Raw genomic sequence first — 22,122 nt, forward strand, 5'->3', positions numbered from 1 at the left:
TTTTTTTCTTTTCTTTTATGTGCATTAGTATTCTGCCTGCATGTATGTCTGTGTGAGGATGTCAGATCCTGGAATTAACAGACAGTTGTGAGTTGCCATGTGGATACTAGGAATTGAACCCAGGTCCTCCCAACCACTGAGACATTTTTCCAGCCCCATTGTTTTTGTTTTTCGAGGCAGGGTTTCTCTGTGTAGCCTTGGCTGTCATGTAGACCAGGCTGGCCTTGAATTCACAGACATCTGCCTCTGCCCCTGAGTGCCCCACCACTGTCTGGCATGACATATGGTATCTTAATGAGCACATGCAGTCTGACCCTCTCTCTCAGTGATAGCTTTGACTAGAGCAGGAAAGCAGGTGGAAGGTCAGCTCTTGCAGAATGAAGTTCAAACACACAGCTGGCCACAAGAAAGCCTTTATGTCTACTTGGTCTGAGAGGAGGAAAGGAGAGGACAGAAGGAGGACTAGATTTAGTTCCTTTTGACTTTCTAATGAGTTTAAAAAGAATGATATCTTTCTGTAACACAAAATTCATGAACTAGTATTAGGAGCTGATATAGTCTAGGATATAATATCAAAAAGAATAATGGAGGTGCATGCCTTTAATCCCAGCACTTGGGAGGCAGAGGCAGGCGGATCTCTGTGAGTTCAAGAACAGCCTGGTCTACAAAGTGAGTCCAGGTCAGCCAGGACTACAAGAGAAACTCCGTTTTGAAAACAACAACAACAACCAAAAAAAAAAAAAAAAAAAAAAAACCAAAATAAACAAACAAAAAATAATAGAGTGAATAGAACAGTAACAAAAAGAACAGCTAATGAAAGAAACATATGTGGCACATCTGTCTATATAGTTGTCCTCACTGGCTAACAAGAAGAATCAGTTAGTTTGGAGCATATTAAGAAGAAAAGCATCTCTCTATATCAGTTTGTCTGCAATTGTGACCTCCTGGCTAAATCTGACATGCAAAACCTAGTGTTACAATGCACCTTCTAGCCTATAGAAAAACCTTGCCTACCTCACACTCTTTTTTTTTTTTTTTTGGTTTTTCAAGACAGGGTTTCTCTGTGTAACCTTGGCCATCCTGGACTCACTTTGTAGACCAGGCTGGCTTCGAACTCACAGCGATCCGCCTGCCTCTGCCTCCCGAGTGCTGGGATTAAAGGCGTGCGCCACCACGCTCGGCCACCTACCTCACACTCTTATGTCAACAAGTAAAAGCTCTCCAGAAATTGTGCAAGATTGGATACCAGGCAAAGGAGAAACAAGAGACAGATCCTAGATGCTCAGTATAGAGGAGATATTAAGTTGGTAATATAAAGCCATTCTTTGGGTTCTCAGAGAATTACTGAGAGGAGAAATAGTCACAGGTTCTGAACCTCTAGGAATATAATAATCTTAAAATTAAACATAACTCATCTTATTTCTGAAAGGGAGATAAGTGTAAAGACAGATTTGCCCATAAGGAAAATAAAAACATTATAAGTCAAGGGATGTGGGTGGGAATGGGTGGAGAGTTTACCTCATATTGTTGGAGAAAGAGGCTCAGATTGTCAGCATCAGTTTCAGTGTCGTATCCCTTGCTGTTCAGAGTAGGACTAGTGCTGTCAACCCAGGCTCTCAGGTCTTGAAGTTTGCCTTCTAGTTCCTTGTGCTGGTTTAACACTGTGGTCTAGGAAATATACAGCAGGCCAAACTATAACTCTCCAGAGCTACCCAGACTTTGTGTGAGCCCTTAGGAACAGAAACAAAGGACTAGGGCTGGAGGGATGCTGGGCAGTTAGAGCATGTACTGCTCTTGCAAAGTGCCTGAATTTGGTCCTAGCACCCACAGCAGGCAGCTTACCACAACCTGTAACTTAAGTACCAGAGGATCTGGTACCTTCCTTCTGGTCTCTGCTGGCACTCACATTTACATGCACATAGTCTCCTAGTATAAATATATTACATATATACATAATTAAAAATAAATCTAAAAAAATTAACCAAATAAAAAACTCACAACCCCGCAACCAAGACATTACCCTTTTCCCTTCCATGGCATTCTGGAGGTGGAGGAATCTGGAGCTCCAAGAGTCACTGACTGAGCCTAGAGACTTCTGAAGGTTTTTGGCATCTTTCTCCAAGGCCTTCAACAGCTGAGCAGGAACTTCTTTCGGCTGACTGATAACAATTCGGTCTACACACTCCAATTCCTGATTCACCACGGTGGACAGATCTTTTAACTCCCTGTCTAATACCTGAGGGAACAGAGTAAAGTTACCTACAAAATCAAGAGTAGTGCTATGCCTGGGGATCGGGTAGAGCATGTTCCTACCTCACTTGAGGCCTAAATCGAATCCCCAGCACAGAGTAGCAATTAGGCCTTCTGGAAATCAGCTACAAACACATCTGTAGGTTGTGTCATGTCCGTACAGGACTTAGAGTTTAGAAATTATTTTCTATGTAGGTTCCTTAGTGTAGTCACTAATTAACACACATTCCTCAGCATTGAACAACATGGACTGTTTTGTCTGTGGCCACCAAACTGAAATGGGTGAGTAGTCAGAACTTGGATTCAGGTTTCTGACTCAGTGGAGTACTCTGTCTACCACACCTTGACTCCTCTCTAAGACTGTCAACTTTCCTTTTTCCAGGCAGCTGACATGTAGACTTAGTGTGCTTCAAGGGAAATCAACCAAAAGATGACTCTTTCAATTCAAACTCTACAGGAGAAGAACCAAAGAACAAAAAAACACCTGGAAATAGTCGTCCCACTCAGCTGTTCTATACTATTCTTACTCCTCAACAGAGAGGCCAGCAATGGCGGCGGGAAGCGTAATAGCGTTTTGGGGTACAACCTCACTTCCCTTTTTAGCTGTTGTACCTATGCACATCCTGGGTATGGAGAACCATGGCAAACTTCTCCAGGCTCTATCATCTTCTTTTAGCTTCCAATTTCAGTGAGTGACTCATTTTCCTTTTCAAGGCTGCCTTTCTATGTTCTCAAGAGCCTGATACCATCTATGACCAATTTCTCCTACCAATTTTTTTATAATTTTATTAATTTATTCATATTACATCTCGATTGTTAGCCCTTCCCGTTTCCTCCCATTCTTCCCTCCCTCCCATTTCTCTCTTTCTCCCCTTCCCTATGTCTGTGAAAAAATATGGAACGCTTCATGAATTTGCATGTCATCCTTGCGCAGGGGCCATGCTAATCTTCTCTGTATCGTTCCAATTTTAGTATATGTGCTGCCGAAGCGAGCACTCTCCTACCAATTTTCTTCTCCAAAATCCACGGAAAACATTCCTTAGTCACTCCATATCCTCTAGCTTGTACTCTGCCTCTTTTTTTTTTTTTTTTTTTTTTTCTTGCAATATAAAATGCTTCTGGAAAGAATGTCATTCGGTAATCGCCTGTCATCTAGCTTTTACCTCACACTCCACGGAAACCATTTTACCAGGTCATCTATGAACTAATCTGCACTGGACTAAGTACTCTGCCCTCTGTTCTTCCTATGGGCATTTTTCTTTAGTTTTGTAAGGTTGGTGTTTCTTGATGTTCTTTGAAAGACTGAAACAGGACTAGGACTGGGGATATGGCTCAGTAGGTAGGAGCACTTGCTTGAGGAAGCATGAAGGCCTGAGTTCAAATCCTAGAGTCCCACATAAAAAGCTAGACATGGTCATGAACACATGTAATCCTAGCACTGGAGAGAGATGAGGAACAAGAAGATTTCTGGGGTTTGCTGGCCAGAATCCTAGTTCCAGGTTCAGTGAAAGACCCTGTCTAAAGGGTATAAGATAGAGCAGGACAATGGAATAGATGTCTATGTCCACTTGTGAGTCCATATACAAAAGAAAATAGAAGGAAAAACAAACCACTAAAACCAGCCAATTAACCAATTAAATATAGCTGGATTTAATTCTGAAATCATGAAATCAGATTTTAGTATAATAAACAAACAAACAACACAAAGCATGTGCAGGCAGGATGACAACCTGGGCTATTGTCTTCAGGAGTGCCATCTACCTCCTTTGAATCAAAATCTTTCACTAGTTGGAGCTAACTGCCTACTGAGCTTCTATTAGGAATTCCCCTATTTCTTCCTCTCCAATGTTAGGATTAAAAGTGTGCCCCAGCCAGGTGTAGTGGTGCACACTTTTAATCCCAGCACTCGGGAGGCAGAGGCTGGCAGATCGCTGTGAGTTTGAGGCCAGCCTGGTCTACAAAGTGAATCCAGGACAGCCAAGGCTATACAGAGAAACCCTGTCTTGAGAAACAAAAACCAAACCAAAACAACAACAACAACAAAAAAACCCAAGTGTGCCCCAATGCACTTGGCTTTTGTTTTTACAAGACTGGGTCACACACTATGTAGTCCTGGCTGATCAATAACTCACTACGTATACTAGGCTGGCCTGCACCTTGTGGTGATCTTTCTGCTTCTTTCTCTCAGTGGAAGAATTACAGGCATATACTCCCAGACCCGGCCACAAATGTAAGTCAAACAGCCGCTGGTTTCCCTAGTGGGAAAACACAAGCATTATGGGGCTGGAGAGATAGGTTATCAGTCAGAGCACCTACTGCTCCTGGCACAAATGTTGCGCAGCTCACAACTACCTGTTAACTCTAGCTCCAGAGGATCCTAGCTATGGCCTCCACAGGTACCTGCAGCTATATGTACATACTCATACAAAGAGACACACATACATAACAGTAGAATTTATTTATCTCATGCTGATGGAAAGAGTGTCCTTATATCTCAGTTCTTAGAGAGTTCTAGTTGCATCTTTTTAATGTTATTATTAATAGTATAGTCACTGAAATAGTATTAAAATACATTTATTTTAATTAATTAATTAATTGTGTGTGTGTGTGTGTGTGCGCGCGTGTGCGCGCGCGCACGCGCATGTGCTACAGGGCAAACACAGTGTGAAGGTCAGAGAACAACTTGCAGAGATTCATTTTCTCCTACTACACAGCTCCTGGGGACTGAACTTAGGTCACCAGGCTGACAGCAAGTGACTTTATCCAGTGAAATGTCTCACTGACACAAATGGTGATTTTTGAATTGCCTAAAAAGTTGATTATAAACTCTACATACACAGGTGGGTGTGATATACAGGCTTCGCTGAGGTGGTGAGGCTGGGCTATACAGTTGGGAAATCATTCCCATTATCACCATTAGATCTGTGTTTCCCAAGGATGGGTGGGTCATATCATGGGAGGCAGAATGAAAATGAAGCCAGCATCAGTCACTTCCATGTAATCCTATGACTTCAGAAAAGAACCCTTACCTTTAACTGTGCCACCCACAGAATCTAAGCAGATGCTTTCTTCAGAAGACAACCTTTAGTCTTCTGTAGGTAAAAAGCATATGCAATTACTATGCTTCTGAATCAAGCTAGTAATCTGCAAGCTTAACTGTTTCTTGTACTTACAACCCTGTCTGCATACCCATATTCAGCTGTTTTCTGGTGCTACTATAAAGGGGGACTTTAACGATTTATACAATGTGACTCACTTTGCTGTTTAACTTCATTGAAGTTTGGGAACTAGTATTTTCCAGTTGGCTAAAATCAGACCTTTTCCTTCTTTTTAATAAAGATTTATTTCTTATTATTCTTATTCTTATTATGTGTGTGTCTGTGTGTAGGTCAGAAGAGGGTGTCAGATTTCCTGGAGCTGAAGTTTCAGGTTGCTGGCTGTGATCCACCTGACATGGTTGATGGGAACTGAACTTTGAACCTGTGTAAGAGCCGCATGTGCTCTTAACTTGTGCCATCTCTCCAGCTCCAGCATTAAACACTCTAATTAGCTAGAGCTCACTATATAGATTAGGCTGACCTCAGACTCACAGACATCCTCCTGCCTCTGCTTTCCAGTGCTGGGAGCAAAGGCATGAATGTATCACCAGGCCAAGCTTATTTCAACTTTTTTTTTTTTTTAGGTTTTTCAAGACAGGGTTTCTCTGTGTGGCCCTGGCTGTCCTGGACTTGCTTTGTAGACCAGGCTGGCCTCGAACTCACAGTGATCTGCCTGCCTCTGCCTTCCCAGTGCTGGGATTAAAGGCGTGTGCCACCACGCCTGTCTCTTATTTTAATATTTTCTTAACCAATCACACTGCTTTTGAACTTAACCTCAATAAATCAAAGCTCATATAGGTAGCACATGTCCATCCAAAGTATATTTATATCTGCCTCTTAAAAATCTTACCTGTTCTAGGCCTCCATAAGCTACAAATACCTAACAGGAAGCACAAGATTTTTTTCAGTGAGAAGAGAGTGAAAGGCAGATTCTGTTAACCCTTGAAATCTTCAAGTTAGTGAGAGGCCATCCATCATCCGGAAGGCAGTGGGCATGGAGGACTGTTTGGGGACATACCTTGGCCTGACCCAGGAGATCCTGCAGCTCCACCACATTGAGCTCCAAAGGTTGAATCTGTTTGGTTCTCATCTCAATGTCCCGTAACAGAGACAGATAGGACACCAACTTCTCATCATGTTCTAAACAAAGTCGCCGGGTGAACACATTCTGTGGAAGCCAGAGTAAAACTCACTAAGTTCTGCGGTTCCCTTAAAGTCAGCTTTTAAAGTAGGTGGGCTTTTGTTAGTCAAACAGAAAGAAGCAATTTTCACTATACATAAGGCAGTATGAAATATGTACTTCTGTCTGAGCCATTTCTAAGCAGCAGACAAAAGTGATTTTTTTTACTTCCCCAGAAAGCAGATGCTCATAATTATCAGTAAATAAGCATCATTTAAAAATACTTCTCAAAGCCATTCTGATTTCAAGTAATATAATGCCAATATTTCAAATTAGCTTAGGCATTGGTTTTTAATTTTAGAACTCTCAGGCTGGAGATAGATCTTGGCTGTGTATTGATTACATAACAAGCTTTGGGTTCAGGGCTAGGTACACAAAAATAAAAAACAGTGAAGAAAAACTGTTTCTGAAAGACAATATTCACAGGCAATGCCTAAATTCCCAACAACTATATTATAGATGACAAATGAATAATTTAAGAGATTAGCTAATGCCCTAAATAAATGTGTGTGCACACAATTATATACAAGTGACGTTTGTATTCAGTAAGAACTAGAACATCATGCTAGGGCTGAGGATGCAACTCAGTAGGAGAAGTGCACTTGCCTAGATAGCAGTAAAGCTACGCATACCTTGTTTGTTTGTTGGTTTGGTTTTTCAAGACAGGGTTTCTCTGTGTAGCCTTGGCTGTCCTGGACTTGCTTTGTAGACCAGGCTGGCCTCGAACTCAGAGAGATGTACCTGGTCTCTGCCTCCTCGAGTGCAGGATTACATGTGTGAGTCACGGTGCCCAGCTTGCTACTTACATCTTTAAGAAACAAACTAACAGGCTGGAGAGATGCCTCAGTGGATAAGAGCACTGTCTGCTCTTCTAGAGGACCTGAGTTCAGTTCCCAGCAACCACATAGTGGCTCACAACCATCTATAATGAGATCTAATACCCTCTTCTGTTATGCAGGTGTACGTGCAGATAAAGCACTCACACACATAAAATTAATTAAGTAAGTAATAAACCTGAAACAAACAAACAAACAAACAAACGCCAAAACTAATAACCCAGAAATGATGGTGTGTGTCAAATCCCAGAATGGGAGGCAGGAGGACTGGCACAAACTGGAGGCCACCTGGGATATACAGTGAACACCAGGCCAGCCGGTGTCACACAGCTAAACCTTGTTTCAAAACAAAATCAAAACCAACCAAACAAAATTACTCCCAACCCCTCACCAAACAGAACCCAAGCCACTGGGATACTTGCCTGAGTTGCTCTGCAGGATGTTGGGTTTACGTCTTCACTCCCCTTCCCACCAGGCACAGCCATGAAGGGGGCTTGTTCGTCACTGAGGATCTCTTTGTGCTTTTCCTTAGGCGTCTTCTCATCCATCTTCATTATAGAACATGGCAGGGACACTGGCCTTTCTTCTCTGACTTCTGAAGCAGTGGGACTGATGCCAGCATCACGTTGCCCTATACTCTCATTACGCACTATCGTTTTGGGTAGTTTCTCTGGAAGAAGAGATACCAAAACTCTGGGTCCTCTCTGACCTGCTCTGTCTTCAGAGGACCCTTCTGGGTCTCTGACTATAGGATTTACTACTTCTAGAAATTTTGTTTGCTGAGTTGTTGCTATTTTAGATTTTTGATGTTCACAAAGCTCATGATTCCTTTTGCTATCCTCATGAAGACCTTTTCTATCTGAGGAATCTATACCACCGACTCCTGCTGTATCTATAGTAGAAACTGTGGTTTCTTTCAATTTTTGAGCTCTTGTTGAGTCTAAAGGTATTTCTTGATATAATTTTTCTTTATGATCTCTGGATGGAAAAATTGTATCTTTGGTCTCCTTGGTTTTAGATGTAATACACAAGTCTTGGCCATCAGTGATCTCCTCTCTGGTGGGTCTCTGGGCAGCCATGTCTCTTTTGGAAATGTGGGGTATGTCTGAAACTTGGGATTCTCCATCTGATTTCTGGTAGTTTAGTCTTTCAGGTCTTGGGATCTCAGAAGAGAATGGCTCCTTCCGGGCAGTACTAGAAGTTTCTTGAGATAATTTTTCTCCTGGTTTTAAAATCGAGCAGAGGTTTGCAGCTTTCATTTCCCCTTTGTTGAAGACTGTTAAAGCATCTGCATTTCTTAGGGAAGCATCTCTGGATGCCATCTGGGAAGGGAGGCCTTCAATTTTACAAGTAACAAAAAAATCTATTTCTTTTCCCTTGTCATTTCCAGTCATTTTCATAGACTGGCCCTTTATGCAGGAGTCATGCTCATCACCAAGAGTCACTTCCTGGTCCAACTTTTCTTCAGAAAGAACTGCTGCTTTGCCCATTTGGACACTTCCCTCTACAGCCATTTTTGCTTTCTTCCTAACCTTAACACTCAGTGACTGCTCACTCAACAATTTGCCTGGTGCTTCCTGATGAGATTCTTGTCCCTTTGAAATCATTTTCCCTTGACAGTCTCTTGCTTCTTCAGCATCCAGGCTTGAGGTAGGCTGCTTTATGTGAGAAATCATTTTTACTCTTGTCACTACTTTCTCCTGTTCTCCACCTGTACATTTTATCATGTGACTTCTGTGCACCTCCCTGAGTTTTGCATCAGAAGACTCTGAGCAGGGATGCATCACCAAAACTTGGTGTGAAGATCCTCCTTTAAGACCACCAGGGCTCATGATGCTGGCAGATACTTTACTGTCCGAAGAAGCTTTCTCCTCATCTTGACACTTGCCTTCCACCTCCTTTAATGAACTCTTCCTGCCGTTTTCTGCCTTTCCCCCATTAGAAACCCTTACTTTAGCCTTTTCTTGAGCAAACTGACTTCTAACTTGTAACTCTCCTTCACATTTCTCTTTGTCATAACTCTCCTTAGCAACCTTACTAAACTCAGATTCTAACTCCTTTCTTAGACACTCACCCTTCAGTTCACACACTTCAGCCTCACCGTGCTTTACTAAGGTGTCTACTTGAATCATAGTTGCCAGTGCAGAGTTGATGAATCCTTTCTCAACAGCATCCTCTAAAGTCAGTCTTTGATCAGTATATATATCAATAATTCCTCCAGTTAACACTTGATGAGATGCAATAATTCTGGCCATGTTTTCATCTAAAAGTTTCTGTTCCAAAGCTGATGCCAATGTCAATCCTTTTCCTGTGGCTGTATCTATGATTCCACCAGTGTTTGCCTGAGCTTCCAAAACCTTCAGTGTAGGTGCAAAGTCTACTTTTTCAAGGTGAACTGCTTCAGACAATGTCAGTACTTTGTTGCTCATCTCATCTCTAATATCAGAGAATGGAATAACTTCAAGATACCTCCATCCAGATTCAATGTCAATCTTACATTTCTTTACTAGTTCTGAGTAAGGGATAATTTTGCAGTTCTCAGGATCGACAACCCCATGCCTCACTCCTGAGGGTAATTCTGTTTTAGTAGCTAAGGATCCTTTGTTAGCTTCTGCCAAGGTCAATTTATGGCCATCAATGAGATCCCGCAAGTTCCCACTTAAGTCCTGAATCTCTTGGATTTCTCTTTTCAATTCTGGAGAAACAAGATCTAATTTTATGGCTTCTGAGAAGGAAAGAGCTTCCTTTGTCTGAGGATGAAAGAATTGATGATGGTTTAAATGTTCAACTTTTTTCAGCTGCCTGGCTAGATCTTTACCAATCAAGCCTTGTTCAAAGGCATTATCAACAGAAAGTCTCAAGCCAGATATATGATGGATGATGCCACCATCGAGCACTTGCTTAGTCAGCAGGTAGACAGCTTCTTCTCTCTCTAAAAGACCTTTATCAATGGACTGCACAACTGTTAATGGCGCTTTACTCTCAGGGTCCCTAAGTCCTGTTGTTTCCATTTGTAGTCCAATTAATCTCTCCTTAACTGCTTTGTCTGCACCTCTGCCTTTGGTAGCCTTTTCCAGATTAATAAGTTTTGTCTGGTCAGCACTATCTACCAAACCAAGATTTGAGGCCAAAGTTACTGAAAGCTTTTTGCCTCGTTTCAGGTCAACAATTCCACCAGTTACCACCTGCCCCTCTAAAATTCTGGTGGCTGTCTCCTTGTCAAGAAGTCCAACTTCCACGGCTTCCTTTATAGAGCACAGTGAGTGGGTTCTGGGGTCTAAGATACCACTTATAGCTTTGTCTGACATAAGGACATTATGTAATAATTTCTCATCCATCAAGCCTTCATTAATGACTTCTTCAGTTGTCAAAGACTCACGGGTCTGGGAATCAAAGAAGCCCTGAAACATGTTCAATTTTCCCATGAGTTTCACTGCAGTGTGGCTAGACACAAGGCCTTGGGCTATTGCTTCATTTAGTAAGAGTTTCTGACCTGTTTCTTCATGAAAGATACCACCATCGAGTAGCTGGGCAGATAACGTACTTAAGGTAGCGTCTTCAAGTAATTCAAAAGAATGACTACACAACAAGGAAGGCTCATCACCATTATCCTCTGAATCAGTCTTTTCTAATACCACCATATGACAATCTGTGGCAACACTCTGTCCTTCTTGGCTTTGTCTGTGGCTATATCTAGCTGATAGTGTTTCATTTAACTCTTTCTCCAAAGAATTAATATTCATGTCATGTTCTGACTTAAATTCTGATTTCAAACTTAGAGAAGTCTCTACCTCAAATTGTGATGTTTTGCGTTGAGACTTTTTAAGTGGTATTCTAGTTTCACTTGGAATGGATTCAGTTTTGACAGTCTTCACTTGTTCTTTTGGACATGTGAAGAGAATCTCTGTGGGAGCTTGCCATTCTGATTTCTCAGCAGGAAGGGCTTTGTCAAGCACCAAGGACATACCTTCAGATTCCTCAGGACATCCCACAAGGAGGGGTTTTTTACCAGTATTTTCCTTGCTAAACATTTCTGTTTGTTCTTTGTTTCTAGTACCTAAAAATGGACTTTGTAGCTCTAATTTGACTTTATTTATGACCTCTGAAGTGCCAACATTTGCAGTAATTGCTTTTTGTTCTCCTGCAAACAGATTCCTTTCAGGGTTCTCTACAGAAGAGCATTTTATTCCTACAACAGTCCTTTTGCCTTTTGCTTCCATACAGTTTTCCTGATTGGGAGAGTCTTTATTCTGAGAAGGAAACTGGATTTCACAAGGCTTCTTAGTACTCATAGCACTAGAAATTTGGGAGATGGACCCACTATTCAATTCTTGTAGTTCCTCAGAGGTATCTGGACTTTGATGCTGAATTTCAAATCCTTCTGGAAGACCGGATTGACATTCGTCTCTGAATGTTAGCATCTCCATCAGCTCTTGATCCAACAGAAGCAGCCGCTGCCCAGTCTGTGCACTGATATAGCTGTGAGTCATCAGGTGAAACAACAGGTTCTCTCCACGGCTTGCTACTCTCTCTCTTTGGCACAGCAGAGGTGGTGTACCAGGAGCAACACCTAATTTGCTCTGTTCCGCAGAGTCCGCTAGTTGTGTGTGGGGCATCACATCAGGGATACAAATCGAGCATAAGTTATTGGCAAGATTTTCATCTAAGATACCACTCTCTGTTGCTTTCTCCCAGGACCAAATCTCTGTGGTTGTTGGTAGAAAAAGAGCCTCAATTTGCTGCCGGTTATGGAGGATTTTATGTGCTAACTCAGTAGACACAATGCCTTGTTCTAGAGCATCCGTAATTGGGAGGATCTCTCCAGATTCGGGCCATAGCAACCCCATGAATGACCAGAGGGATTCCAGAATTACAAGAGCAATCTTAGGAGCTACTAGATTCCTGCTCACTGCTTCATCAATAGTCATCCTATTCCCTGTGACAGTGTCAATGATGCCTCCTGTCTGAAGCTGCCTTATGAAAATAGCACAGGCCATATCTTGGTCAATCAAATTATGCCTCACAGCCTCTTCTACGGTAAGTCTGTGCCCTGTTCTTGGATCTACTATGCCACCAGCAAAGAGCTGAGCTTCCAGCAGCCGGACAGTGACCTGCCTATCTATCAGCCCTTCCTGAACGGCACGGAAAATGCTAACCTCCCGGCTTGATTTCAAGCTCACCATTCCCCCTGCCAACTGCTTGACAGGCAGTAATTTCAACCCTGACTCTTGATGGACGATACATCTTTGCATCAGTTCTAGCAGTCCAATTTTTTCAGCTGTGTTAGGGTCTATTAAATTCTTGGATGACAGCAGGTGAGACTGTAATTCTGAATGAAGCCATGGTGGAATGAGGCCTTGATGAGAAGCTTCTTCTAGACTAATACAGTTCTTGCTGGGAGGGAGACTAAAACCTCCAGTTGCCAGGTGAACTTCTAACACTTTCAGTCCAAGTCCCTTACTGATAATTTTCTTTTCAATTGCTTCCACCACAGAAAGGGGGCCTTTTGTCTCCACAAGCCTGCTTATTAAAGACAAAGAATCTCGTAGCTCCAGGAGCTGTTGGTACACTGGAAGGTTAATGAGGTTTCTGGTGAGACCCTCTTCCAAAGAGAGCTTTTCACTGTTCTCAGGGACAATGAGGCCGGACATGACAACCTGGGATTCCAGGAGCACAAGGCCTGTGTCTTGGTCAATGAGGCCCTTCTGCATGGCTCTGAAGATGGGAAATACCTCCACTGTGCCTAGGTCAATCACCCCAGCAACTGCTCTGCAATCCTAAAGAAAAGAATTAAAGTGAAAGTTGAATTAGAATCAATGGTAAACGTGTAACTGTTGGAAGAAAATCACAGTAGATGAAATTGTGATCACAGGAAAACATACCCTGAGTAAGCCCCAACCTGTATGAAGTATCAAAATGCAAGCCAGGCCATTCATGCTAGAAAATAGTTTTTCTAACCTGCAGAATGTTTAATAGAGCTAGAAGCTCACAGATTGTCTAAAGTATGACAGATTGCATTAAGCATATCTGCATAACAAGCTTTACAAAGTAGCAAGCAGTAAAAGAAAGAGGATAGCTTTTTTAAAAAAGTTTTTACATTACTTAATTATTCATTTATTTAGTGTATAGGGTGTATGCATAAGTATGCATGCAGGCATTCAAGAGCCAAAGGAAACATGTGTAAGTCGGAGGACAACTAGTGGGAATTGGCTTTGTCCTTGCAGCATGTGGGTCCTGGCTATCAAACACAGCTCATCAGCCTGGTGGTACACATCTTTCCTTGTTGAGCCACACTGCAGCCCTTGGATGGCTGTGTTTAAAGATGTGAGTTTTTACTTTTTTAAATTGTGTGTATATGTGTATATGAGTGCAGGTGCCCTAGGAGCCCAAAGGTGACAGATCCCCTAGAGTTGAAGTTAAAGATGGTTATGAACTGCCTGATATAGGTGCTAGGAATTAAACTTCAGGACCTCTGAAAGAACAGTAAATGCTCTTACCCACTTGAACCATGTCTCTAGCATCTGGATAGTTATTTCTAAGATCAAATTATTACAAAGGCTCTTACAGACACATACCAGTGCCCAATATAATTTCTCAGTGTTGCAACCTATGCAGAAGGTTCTGGAAACAACATTTCTTTGCTGATAAGATAGCAGGATTACTATATAAAAGATGAGAGATTTAAGCTACAAAGTAGTTGTGCATCCCAATGAACGGGCCTGTGTGACTGACAGCTAACTTCTTGGAGGCCAATGCTAGTAAGGCCTGAAAGTAGCAAGTCAAGGAAGAGACAGATTAGGGACTTTAAGATTGTGAAAGCACTAGTACCACTTCTAGACCAGACTCCCACTTATATGTATTGAGGAAACATAGTTAACCCTCACAATGATCTTATAAAAGATGAATCTTAATTTGGAAGTAAGAACATGAGACACATGATAGGTAACTTGTCCAAGGTAACAAAACAAGTGAGTTCCAGAAACCAACCTGGACTCAAATCTTTCATTATTTCCCTGTCTCGTTAGATAGTTAGAGAGAAGCATGAAACAGTAAAGTCATCCTTAAACAGAAGTCAGTCTCTTCATTTGGGGAATAAAGTAAACCTTATACATTGCTAAAATTAGTGTGCAAATCCTAGAATCACCTGCTGAAGAACCCTCAATTTAAAACCTTTTATTTCAGATTTTAAATCATTTAAGAGCTTAACCACGTAGACTGCTTCATTACTTTTATCACACTCCATGTTTATAATTTCTTTCTTTCTTCTTCTTCTTCTTCTTCTTCTTCTTCTTCTTCTTCTTCTTCTTCTTCTTCTTCTTCTTCTTCTTCTTCTTCTTCTTCTTCTTCTTCTTTTTTTGGTTTTTTGAGACAGGATCCCAGCATGAAGCTCTGAATCCTGGCATTCACTATTCAGACCAGGCTGGCCTCAAACCTACAGACAGCAGACTCCTACCTGTGCTGGGATTAAAGACAGGCACCACAATGCCCTTCTTTCATTGTCTTTGTTTTCTTTAATGACTTTACCTGTATGCTCTTTGGACAAGTATTACTTTTGGATTTTTAAAAAAATTCATGTTAATGTATCCATACTTAATCTTTACTTAACTGCCAATCATTTCCCTGTCTACTAACAAGTGCACATCAGTTCTATTCTCAGTGAAAAGTAAACTATACAAAACTGTGTGGGAAAGACTGTAAGCTTTGTCACAGGTAAAAGCAGTCTTGGCGGGTTTTACCCTTGGACACTCCATGGATACCTTGTGATAGACTGAGTGGAGCCATCCTGGGCCTGGAATTCAGGAAGCAGACCTGGGTCTGCACCTGGTCTATTGTTTTTCTAATCCACCCTCAATGGGAGAAGGAGACTGCCCTGGCAGGTGGAGAGGAGAGAGCATCAGCAGGTGCAGACCGGGCTTGAGCGCACGTGGATCAGCGAACAGGCTGCGCGCAGGACAGAGACACCTAGGGACCCGTCCCATGGAACGGATACTGAAAGGTTCACTCTTTTTTTCCCTTTAACCTTTTTTCCCCATTGTGTAAGCTAGTTGGGTTGTATAATAAAGTTTAATTGTTAAGAACCAGAGCCTACAAAACTGTTTTTCCCTTCAGTATATAGGAATACCATCTGCAATGCAGAACACTAAATGAACAAAGAGATTAATGTGTAAAGAAACTCTTGACATCATTAGGCTGTATCCTCCACTGCACAAGTGTTTCAAGCATGATGACTGCACCTAAGAATGCAGAATGGACAGCAAAGAGGGAACTGGTTCATTTCTCCACTTCTTTATATGTGCTCATCGCTGGTTTAGTAGTAGCATAATTCTCCATGCTATGTAAAATAGTATTTGGTATTCTCCCCAATCTTACTTTCTGTATTGTAGGGTCTAATTTGTGTAAGTGAAACACACATATTATACAAATCTACTATGTATCTACTTTATAGAGATTGAAAAACTTGCTGGCATATGACTTTTGCGTTTTCTCCTCCCCTTCTCTCTCTCTCTCTCTCTCTCTCTCTCTCTCTCTCTATATATATATATATATATATATATATATATATATATATATATAAATCTTTTTTGAAAATCCATATAAGGTGGGTGCTGGGTGCTGGGTGCTGGGTGTGTGGGCCTTTAATCTCAGCACTTGGGAGGCAGAGGAAGGTGGGTATCTGAGTTCCAGGTCAGCCTGGTCTATACAAAGAAGCCCTGTCTCAAAAAACAACAAACAAACAAATAAACAGAAAGGAAGGAAGGAGGGAGGGAAGAAAGAAAGTCCATATAATGCTTTAAAAAAAAAAAAAAAAGAGATGTTATGACAAAAGGGAAGACTGTGAAATTTTTCTAATTTCTTCTGTAAGATTCATATTCTCAAAAATGCTGACACTAAAAAAAAAAAAAAAAAAGCCTAGAGTTGAGCTAAAGAGAAAAGCTTTCATAATTCCTTCCAACACCCTCATAACGGAAGGCAGGCAGGCAGCACTGAGCTGGGAAGTAATCCAGAAAAATCCAGTCTACCAAACATGGACATTCTGACGAGCAGTAAAAGACAGAAGGAGAAAAGGAAGAAAACATAAAAGGCTTCTACTTACCTAAAGTGCAGGGCACGCCTCAGCAGATAAGAAATAGAGCCTTATGGAACAGCTCAGCCGTGTCACATACACAGTGTAAGCTTGGGGTTAGCGTCCAGCATGCGACTGTTTGTTTTTTGCAAAAAAGAACCCCAAACAGGTCGTCCTCTTTTCCCTTTGTGCATTTGTGCTTAAACTCCAAAGGGTTAGTGAAACTTGTAAGCAAGGATGTCAGTTAATCAGAACAATACTTTACATGAAACACACACAGTACAGGGACACATCATGCTCAATATGGTGGTGCTCAGCAGCTTGTCTTTTTCTTTCTTTCTTTGCCCCCCACCCTTTTTTAACCTTTCAAGATGAGAACTGGATGTTCTCAGCAGGCAATTGTTAAAACTTATCACATACTCCCTTTATAGTGAAGCAACAGCCAGTATAAGTGGGCTACCTTACCAGAAAATTCTGCACCTGCACATTCTTTCTGGAAGTGTACTGACAAAGCAGGGCTGGTTCTAGTCTATTGACTTTATGAATTTATAAACTTATGTCCACCTTTCAGAATCAAGATATATTTTGTTTGAATAATCATTTGGTGCATCATGTAGACCAAATGTGATTTACCACATAATAGCTTTCTCCACATAAGCTGGCCATTGCTTCACAACATGGGAAATAAGCAGGCAAACACACATGTATATCCCAGAGACACATGTATATAATTTGGTTAAATGTGCACACACATATAAGTATCCAGGAAGAACTTAAGACAACCAACAGCAGTTATAATGACTTTCATGTGGCACAAAAATGAACGTGAGGTGAGAATTGTAATGGTGCTATGTGGTGGGATGACCATGAATAGGTAGGTGGGGGAACCAGAGTCTCAGTCAGTGAAGGTCAGCTCTCCCTGGTCACTCTACAGAAGGAAGAGGGCTACAAGCATTTTCTTGCCTATATCCACAACTCTTGGCTATCAGCTCTTGAGTGACAATGTCACAAAGGAGTAATCTTATTGATCTGTGATCGGATAAAATACAGAGTTTAAGTTCTCCTTAACTGCTTTCCGATATGCAATAGTAAAGTGTGGGTGGAGGTGGAAGTGAGCCAGATCCAGAAGGTTTGCTGTAAGTGTGCCCTCTGCTGGTTTTGACTGACCAACACATCACGGAACCCCAGTAGAGAAACACATGACAAATGGCCACTAAGGTGAGGTTAAATATTAAGTCACATTGATCATGGAAAGCTAGTGAACATGACTTTCAATCAGCAAAGCCACTTTCATACCATTTAAAAAGCTCCCATAATATATGGAGCCCAAAACTAAAAATACCTTTTGTTCTGCCTGCTGAGCCAGCTCGCTCTGGAGCTGCTGGAGCTGGTTTGCAGAACCATCACAAAGGTCATGGTAGGCCTTGTTCAGGGCACTCAACTGCTCGGAGATCTGTTCCTTGTCTCTTTCTGAGAGCCTGAAAGATGAAGCATTGCATCTCTCTCAGGGGATAAAGTCTCCAAACTATATTAATAACTGTCATGCTGTTGCCATGAATGCATTATCTGGATAAGACAGTCTCCCATGCTCAACTTTTGACATCTTACTCATATCCTGTGCATTTTCCCCAACTATTTCTGGCCCCATACATTATTTGGTATACACATGTGTGCATACATGTGTAGGTTGGAGGACAAACTGGGGAGTCAATTCTCTACTTCTACCCTGCAGATCCTGGGGAATGACCTCAGGCTGAAAGGCTTGGTGGCAAGCACCTGTACGTGCTGAGCCGTCCTGCTAGCCCTCTACCCTCTGGAATCTTTGTCACCTCTGTAGCACAATACACTTCTTGCACTCGTCATTTTGCACTTGCCTCTCATTCTCTATAACCCCCTCATGTCAACCAAGTTTAAAACTCTTTAAATCTGAGAAGGTAAAAAAAAAAAAAACAAAAACAATTCATCAGCACAACAAGGCTCTTGTTGCCAGAAAATTCTCCAGCCTAAAATCATGACTCCAAGACTGAGGCAGCTGAGAAGGGCGGACTCACTTATGACCATGCTTGGCCAGGAAGATCTGTGAAGTTTTTATGGCTTCAGAAACTTGTTCTTTCTTGGTTGTTAGCTCTCCTGCCAGAATCTAGTAATAGAAATTAAAAAAAATTTTTTTTTCAAACTCAAGACTTAAAAGAGTCAAACAATGATTTCAAATAAAATTTCAAAAACCAAAGGAGAAAATACAACCTAGGTCAGACATTACAAATGGGCTACAGATGGTTAAAAAGGCAAGCGAACAAGTAAGGCAGCTGATGCGGCTACGAGTCTTGGAAGTCAGCCTTCTCTAAAGTAATACTTTTCTCTGGAGCCGCCACGGAATTGTCCACCTGGGCAGAGAGAGCTGAGCTAGCTGCACGCACCTGCTGCTCCAGGATGGCCTTTTCGATGTCTGTGGACGCAGTGGTGTGAGGTGAGGCAGTTGTTGCCTGTATGTCTCTGGCCAGCACAGACACCCAGCCCAAAAGCTGGCTGACCTTCTCCACATGCTCTTGTTTTTCCTCTTCTACCATTTTCTACAACCAGAAACAGAAAGTCAGTACTGTGCTCAAAGTCTCACTGAGCTGACATGACTTTATGTTTTCAAAGCCAGATGGGAAACATAGTTCTTTACGTACAGAATCTTACTATTTTCATAAATTTTGGAGCCCTCAGTGAGCAGAGAGACTGCATGGAGTAAGCACCAACACAACAGGCAAAAGATCATGCATCACTACTTAATTCGCACAGCATGTCTATAAGTATTTGAAAACTTAGCTTGCAAAGATGCTTACAATTACAAAAAGATTACATGCTTATTATATAGGGCCAAAACAGGAATGCATACTATATATACTAGACTTTATTCCTCAGAACTCTATACACAAACACACTTCTGAAACTGTTTCTATGCCATGTTGTGCCTTATTACATACATAGTTTTTACTGAGATCATTATATCTAGTATAATATACTAATATATGTTATCAACCACTTTCTATGACAATTCAGTTATGTCTATTACATTGTTATTAATAGTATGGTTGCAGCATCCCCTGTACAGACTATGGAGATTTCTAATATTTTCCTCCAACAAATTACACTTGCACCCTGTGGTGGTTCGAATAAGAATGACATCCACAGATTCATGCCTGATTACTTCATCCCCGGCTGACAGGTGTGGCTTTGTTGGAGGAGGTGAGCCAGTGGGGGCAGGCTTTGAGTTTCCAACAGTGTGTGCTCTGCTTCTTTCTGTCTGCGGACCCAGATGAACCCTCAGCCACTGCTCCTACACCATGCTTACTGCTTGCTGCCATGCTCCCTATCACTGATAGCTCTAGCCTCTGAAACTGTGAGCCCCAAATAAACTCTTCTATAAGTTGCCTTGGTCATGGTGTCATACCACAGCAATAGAACAGTAACTAAGACACACCCCTTTCTCTGATGAAGACACTCATAGGTGGAAGTGATAATGCATTTGTATGCTCTATATTTGGAAAATTGTACCTGCTAGAATTTATTTTAAACTCCAAAAGTCACTCACGAATGATGCACTGAATAAGTTTAAAAAAAAAAAAAGAACAAAAAAAAAAAAAACTGTAGTTGCCCAACGCCCATGCCATTAGCTGAGGTTTTTGTGTCACACCATCTGGAGGTTTGAATGAGAATACTCCCCATAGGCATCTGAGCACCTGGTCCCCAGCTGGTGCTGTTGTTGGGGAGGTTATAGTATTTTTAGGAGGTGAAGCCTTGCTGGAGGGAGTATGTCACTGTGGGCAGACACTGGAGTCTATACCTTCTCCTCACTTTGCAGTCCCTCTCTGTTTCCTGTGTGTAGATGAACATGTGATCAGGCAGCTTCCTGCTCCTGTCCCCACAATGGGCACTATTCCTCTGAAACTGTTAGCCAAAATAAACTTCCTTATGTATTTTTACCACAGCAACAGAAAAGTACCTAATACTGTAAGCCAGCATACTTTTCAATCTATTCAATGCCAGATTTTTCACATCTTTTGTGGGTTTTTTTTTTCTTGGTGACATCATCATTTAAGTAACTCTAGGCTAAAGTTGAAGTGCTGTCTAGTATTCCTAAGCCTAAGAGAGCTATGATATGCCGAATGGATAAATCTTTTACTTTTGATAAACATTTTGCAGGAAAAAAAGCTATATATAGTGCTTCCAAGAAACAATAATACACATAAAACCAGGCTATATAGGCGCTCTTAGACTTATGGAAAGTAACTATTTCCCCTAGACGCACTGGTTTAGTATTAAGCAACAACCAAACTTTCTAGAACATAATTACTGCAAATAAAGAAAATGACTGCATGAACATTACCTTTTAAAAGATGAGGCATAGGACTTTCGTTAGTATGTAGTGCTAGGCTCAACTGGAGGACTTAGCACCTTCATTACTAATGAGCCACACCCTCTGCTTGAGGCATAGCTTTTTGTTATTGTTGGTTTATCAAGACAAGGTTTCTCTTGTGTAGCCTGGGCTGTACTCGAACAGAGATCAGCCTGCCTCTGCCTCCCAAGTGCTGGGATTAATCATTCTTTCAAGAAGGGTTAGGACGCAACTATTCTCACCTCTTCCTCCTCCAAACGCCGGAGAGCATCGCTGATATATTTTACATGCTGAGTCGTTAATGTCACCAAAGCTGTGTATCGAGTCCTCAAGTCCATGAACTACAGTGCAGAAGAACAATTTAGGTAAGTTATCTGACAAAGAAGTAAAATTCAACAGTTGAGTAAGAAAGACAACAGAAAGGTGAGACAAGCAAGAGTTTTTCTTAAGGGAAGATAGTGGGGTTTCCTCCCACCAGCTCACCTCCTGTGTGATGGCGTCTGAAGAGGAAATCATGCGACGGCGCTTGCCAGGAGATTTCTGCTGCGACTCCACAAAGGCCTTGTATGTCATCAGCTGCAACTCATAGTCCTAAAAGAAAGAGAAATTTGAATATCTTTACTTAGGACTTATAGGAAACATATCACGTAACAAAACCATAGCATTTTTGTTGCTAGATTATATTTAGTGTTTGTTCAGACTATAGGTTGACAATTATTGGGCCATTTTTTTTCCTGTGAGAAATACTAATTGTCTCTATAATTGAGTGTAGCTGTTTATATTTTTACTTACACTAAAAGTTCAAATTCTTATCACTTTATTTATTTATTGGCCATGGTCTCACGTAGCCTAGCGTGGTCTCAAACTCCTTGTGTAACAAAAAAGACCTTGAACTTCTAATCCTCCAGCCTATGCCTTCTAAATGCTGGCTATACATGGGTGCACTGCCATGTTCGCTCTTATGTGATATAAACCAGAACCTCACGCTAGGCAAGCTCTCTGCGACAGAATGAACTATGTCCATTGCCCAGTTCTTATCCCTTTTTTTAAATGTATCATAATAAATGTTTTAAAGTTTTTCAATCATTTCTTTTTGGCCATACAAATGCGTGTGTGGCCTAGATTCAGTCTGTGGCTGAATCCTGAGTTTTCAATCTGGGATTTGATGCCCACTTCTTAGATCTCACTTGGCGAAATTGAAGTTCAAACAGGAAAGTGGTTTTTCCCAACTATTTCAGTACAGATTAGAAACTGTTTTCAAATCCTTTAGAAATGCTATTCTCATTTTACTATGTATTCTGTGCTTCCTCTGC

At 41.4% G+C, this 22,122-nt stretch overlaps 1 protein-coding gene and 1 non-coding gene across 2 annotated transcripts in view; both read right to left on the bottom strand.

Annotated features, from left to right (window-relative positions):
• Macf1 (microtubule actin crosslinking factor 1) overlaps positions 1–22,122 on the bottom strand; it is a 230,192-nt gene that overhangs the window by 118,135 nt on the left and 89,935 nt on the right. The window contains exons 32-40 of the mRNA XM_051171391.1: positions 21,293–21,400; positions 21,052–21,150; positions 18,846–18,998; positions 18,480–18,568; positions 17,771–17,906; positions 7,787–13,141; positions 6,367–6,516; positions 2,021–2,236; positions 1,519–1,668 (exon numbers count right to left, since the gene is read on the bottom strand). Coding sequence (XP_051027348.1) covers positions 1,519–1,668; positions 2,021–2,236; positions 6,367–6,516; positions 7,787–13,141; positions 17,771–17,906; positions 18,480–18,568; positions 18,846–18,998; positions 21,052–21,150; positions 21,293–21,400 — 6,456 coding nt within the window. The remainder of the gene's footprint in view (positions 1–1,518; positions 1,669–2,020; positions 2,237–6,366; positions 6,517–7,786; positions 13,142–17,770; positions 17,907–18,479; positions 18,569–18,845; positions 18,999–21,051; positions 21,151–21,292; positions 21,401–22,122) is intronic.
• Positions 3,140–3,246, bottom strand: LOC127212112 (U6 spliceosomal RNA). The gene has a single exon (XR_007833495.1). It is a non-coding gene; the product is annotated as a U6 spliceosomal RNA (small nuclear RNA).

This window comes from Acomys russatus, chromosome 29 (assembly GCF_903995435.1).
Source record: "Acomys russatus chromosome 29, mAcoRus1.1, whole genome shotgun sequence".
Classification (NCBI taxonomy): domain Eukaryota; kingdom Metazoa; phylum Chordata; class Mammalia; order Rodentia; family Muridae; genus Acomys; species Acomys russatus.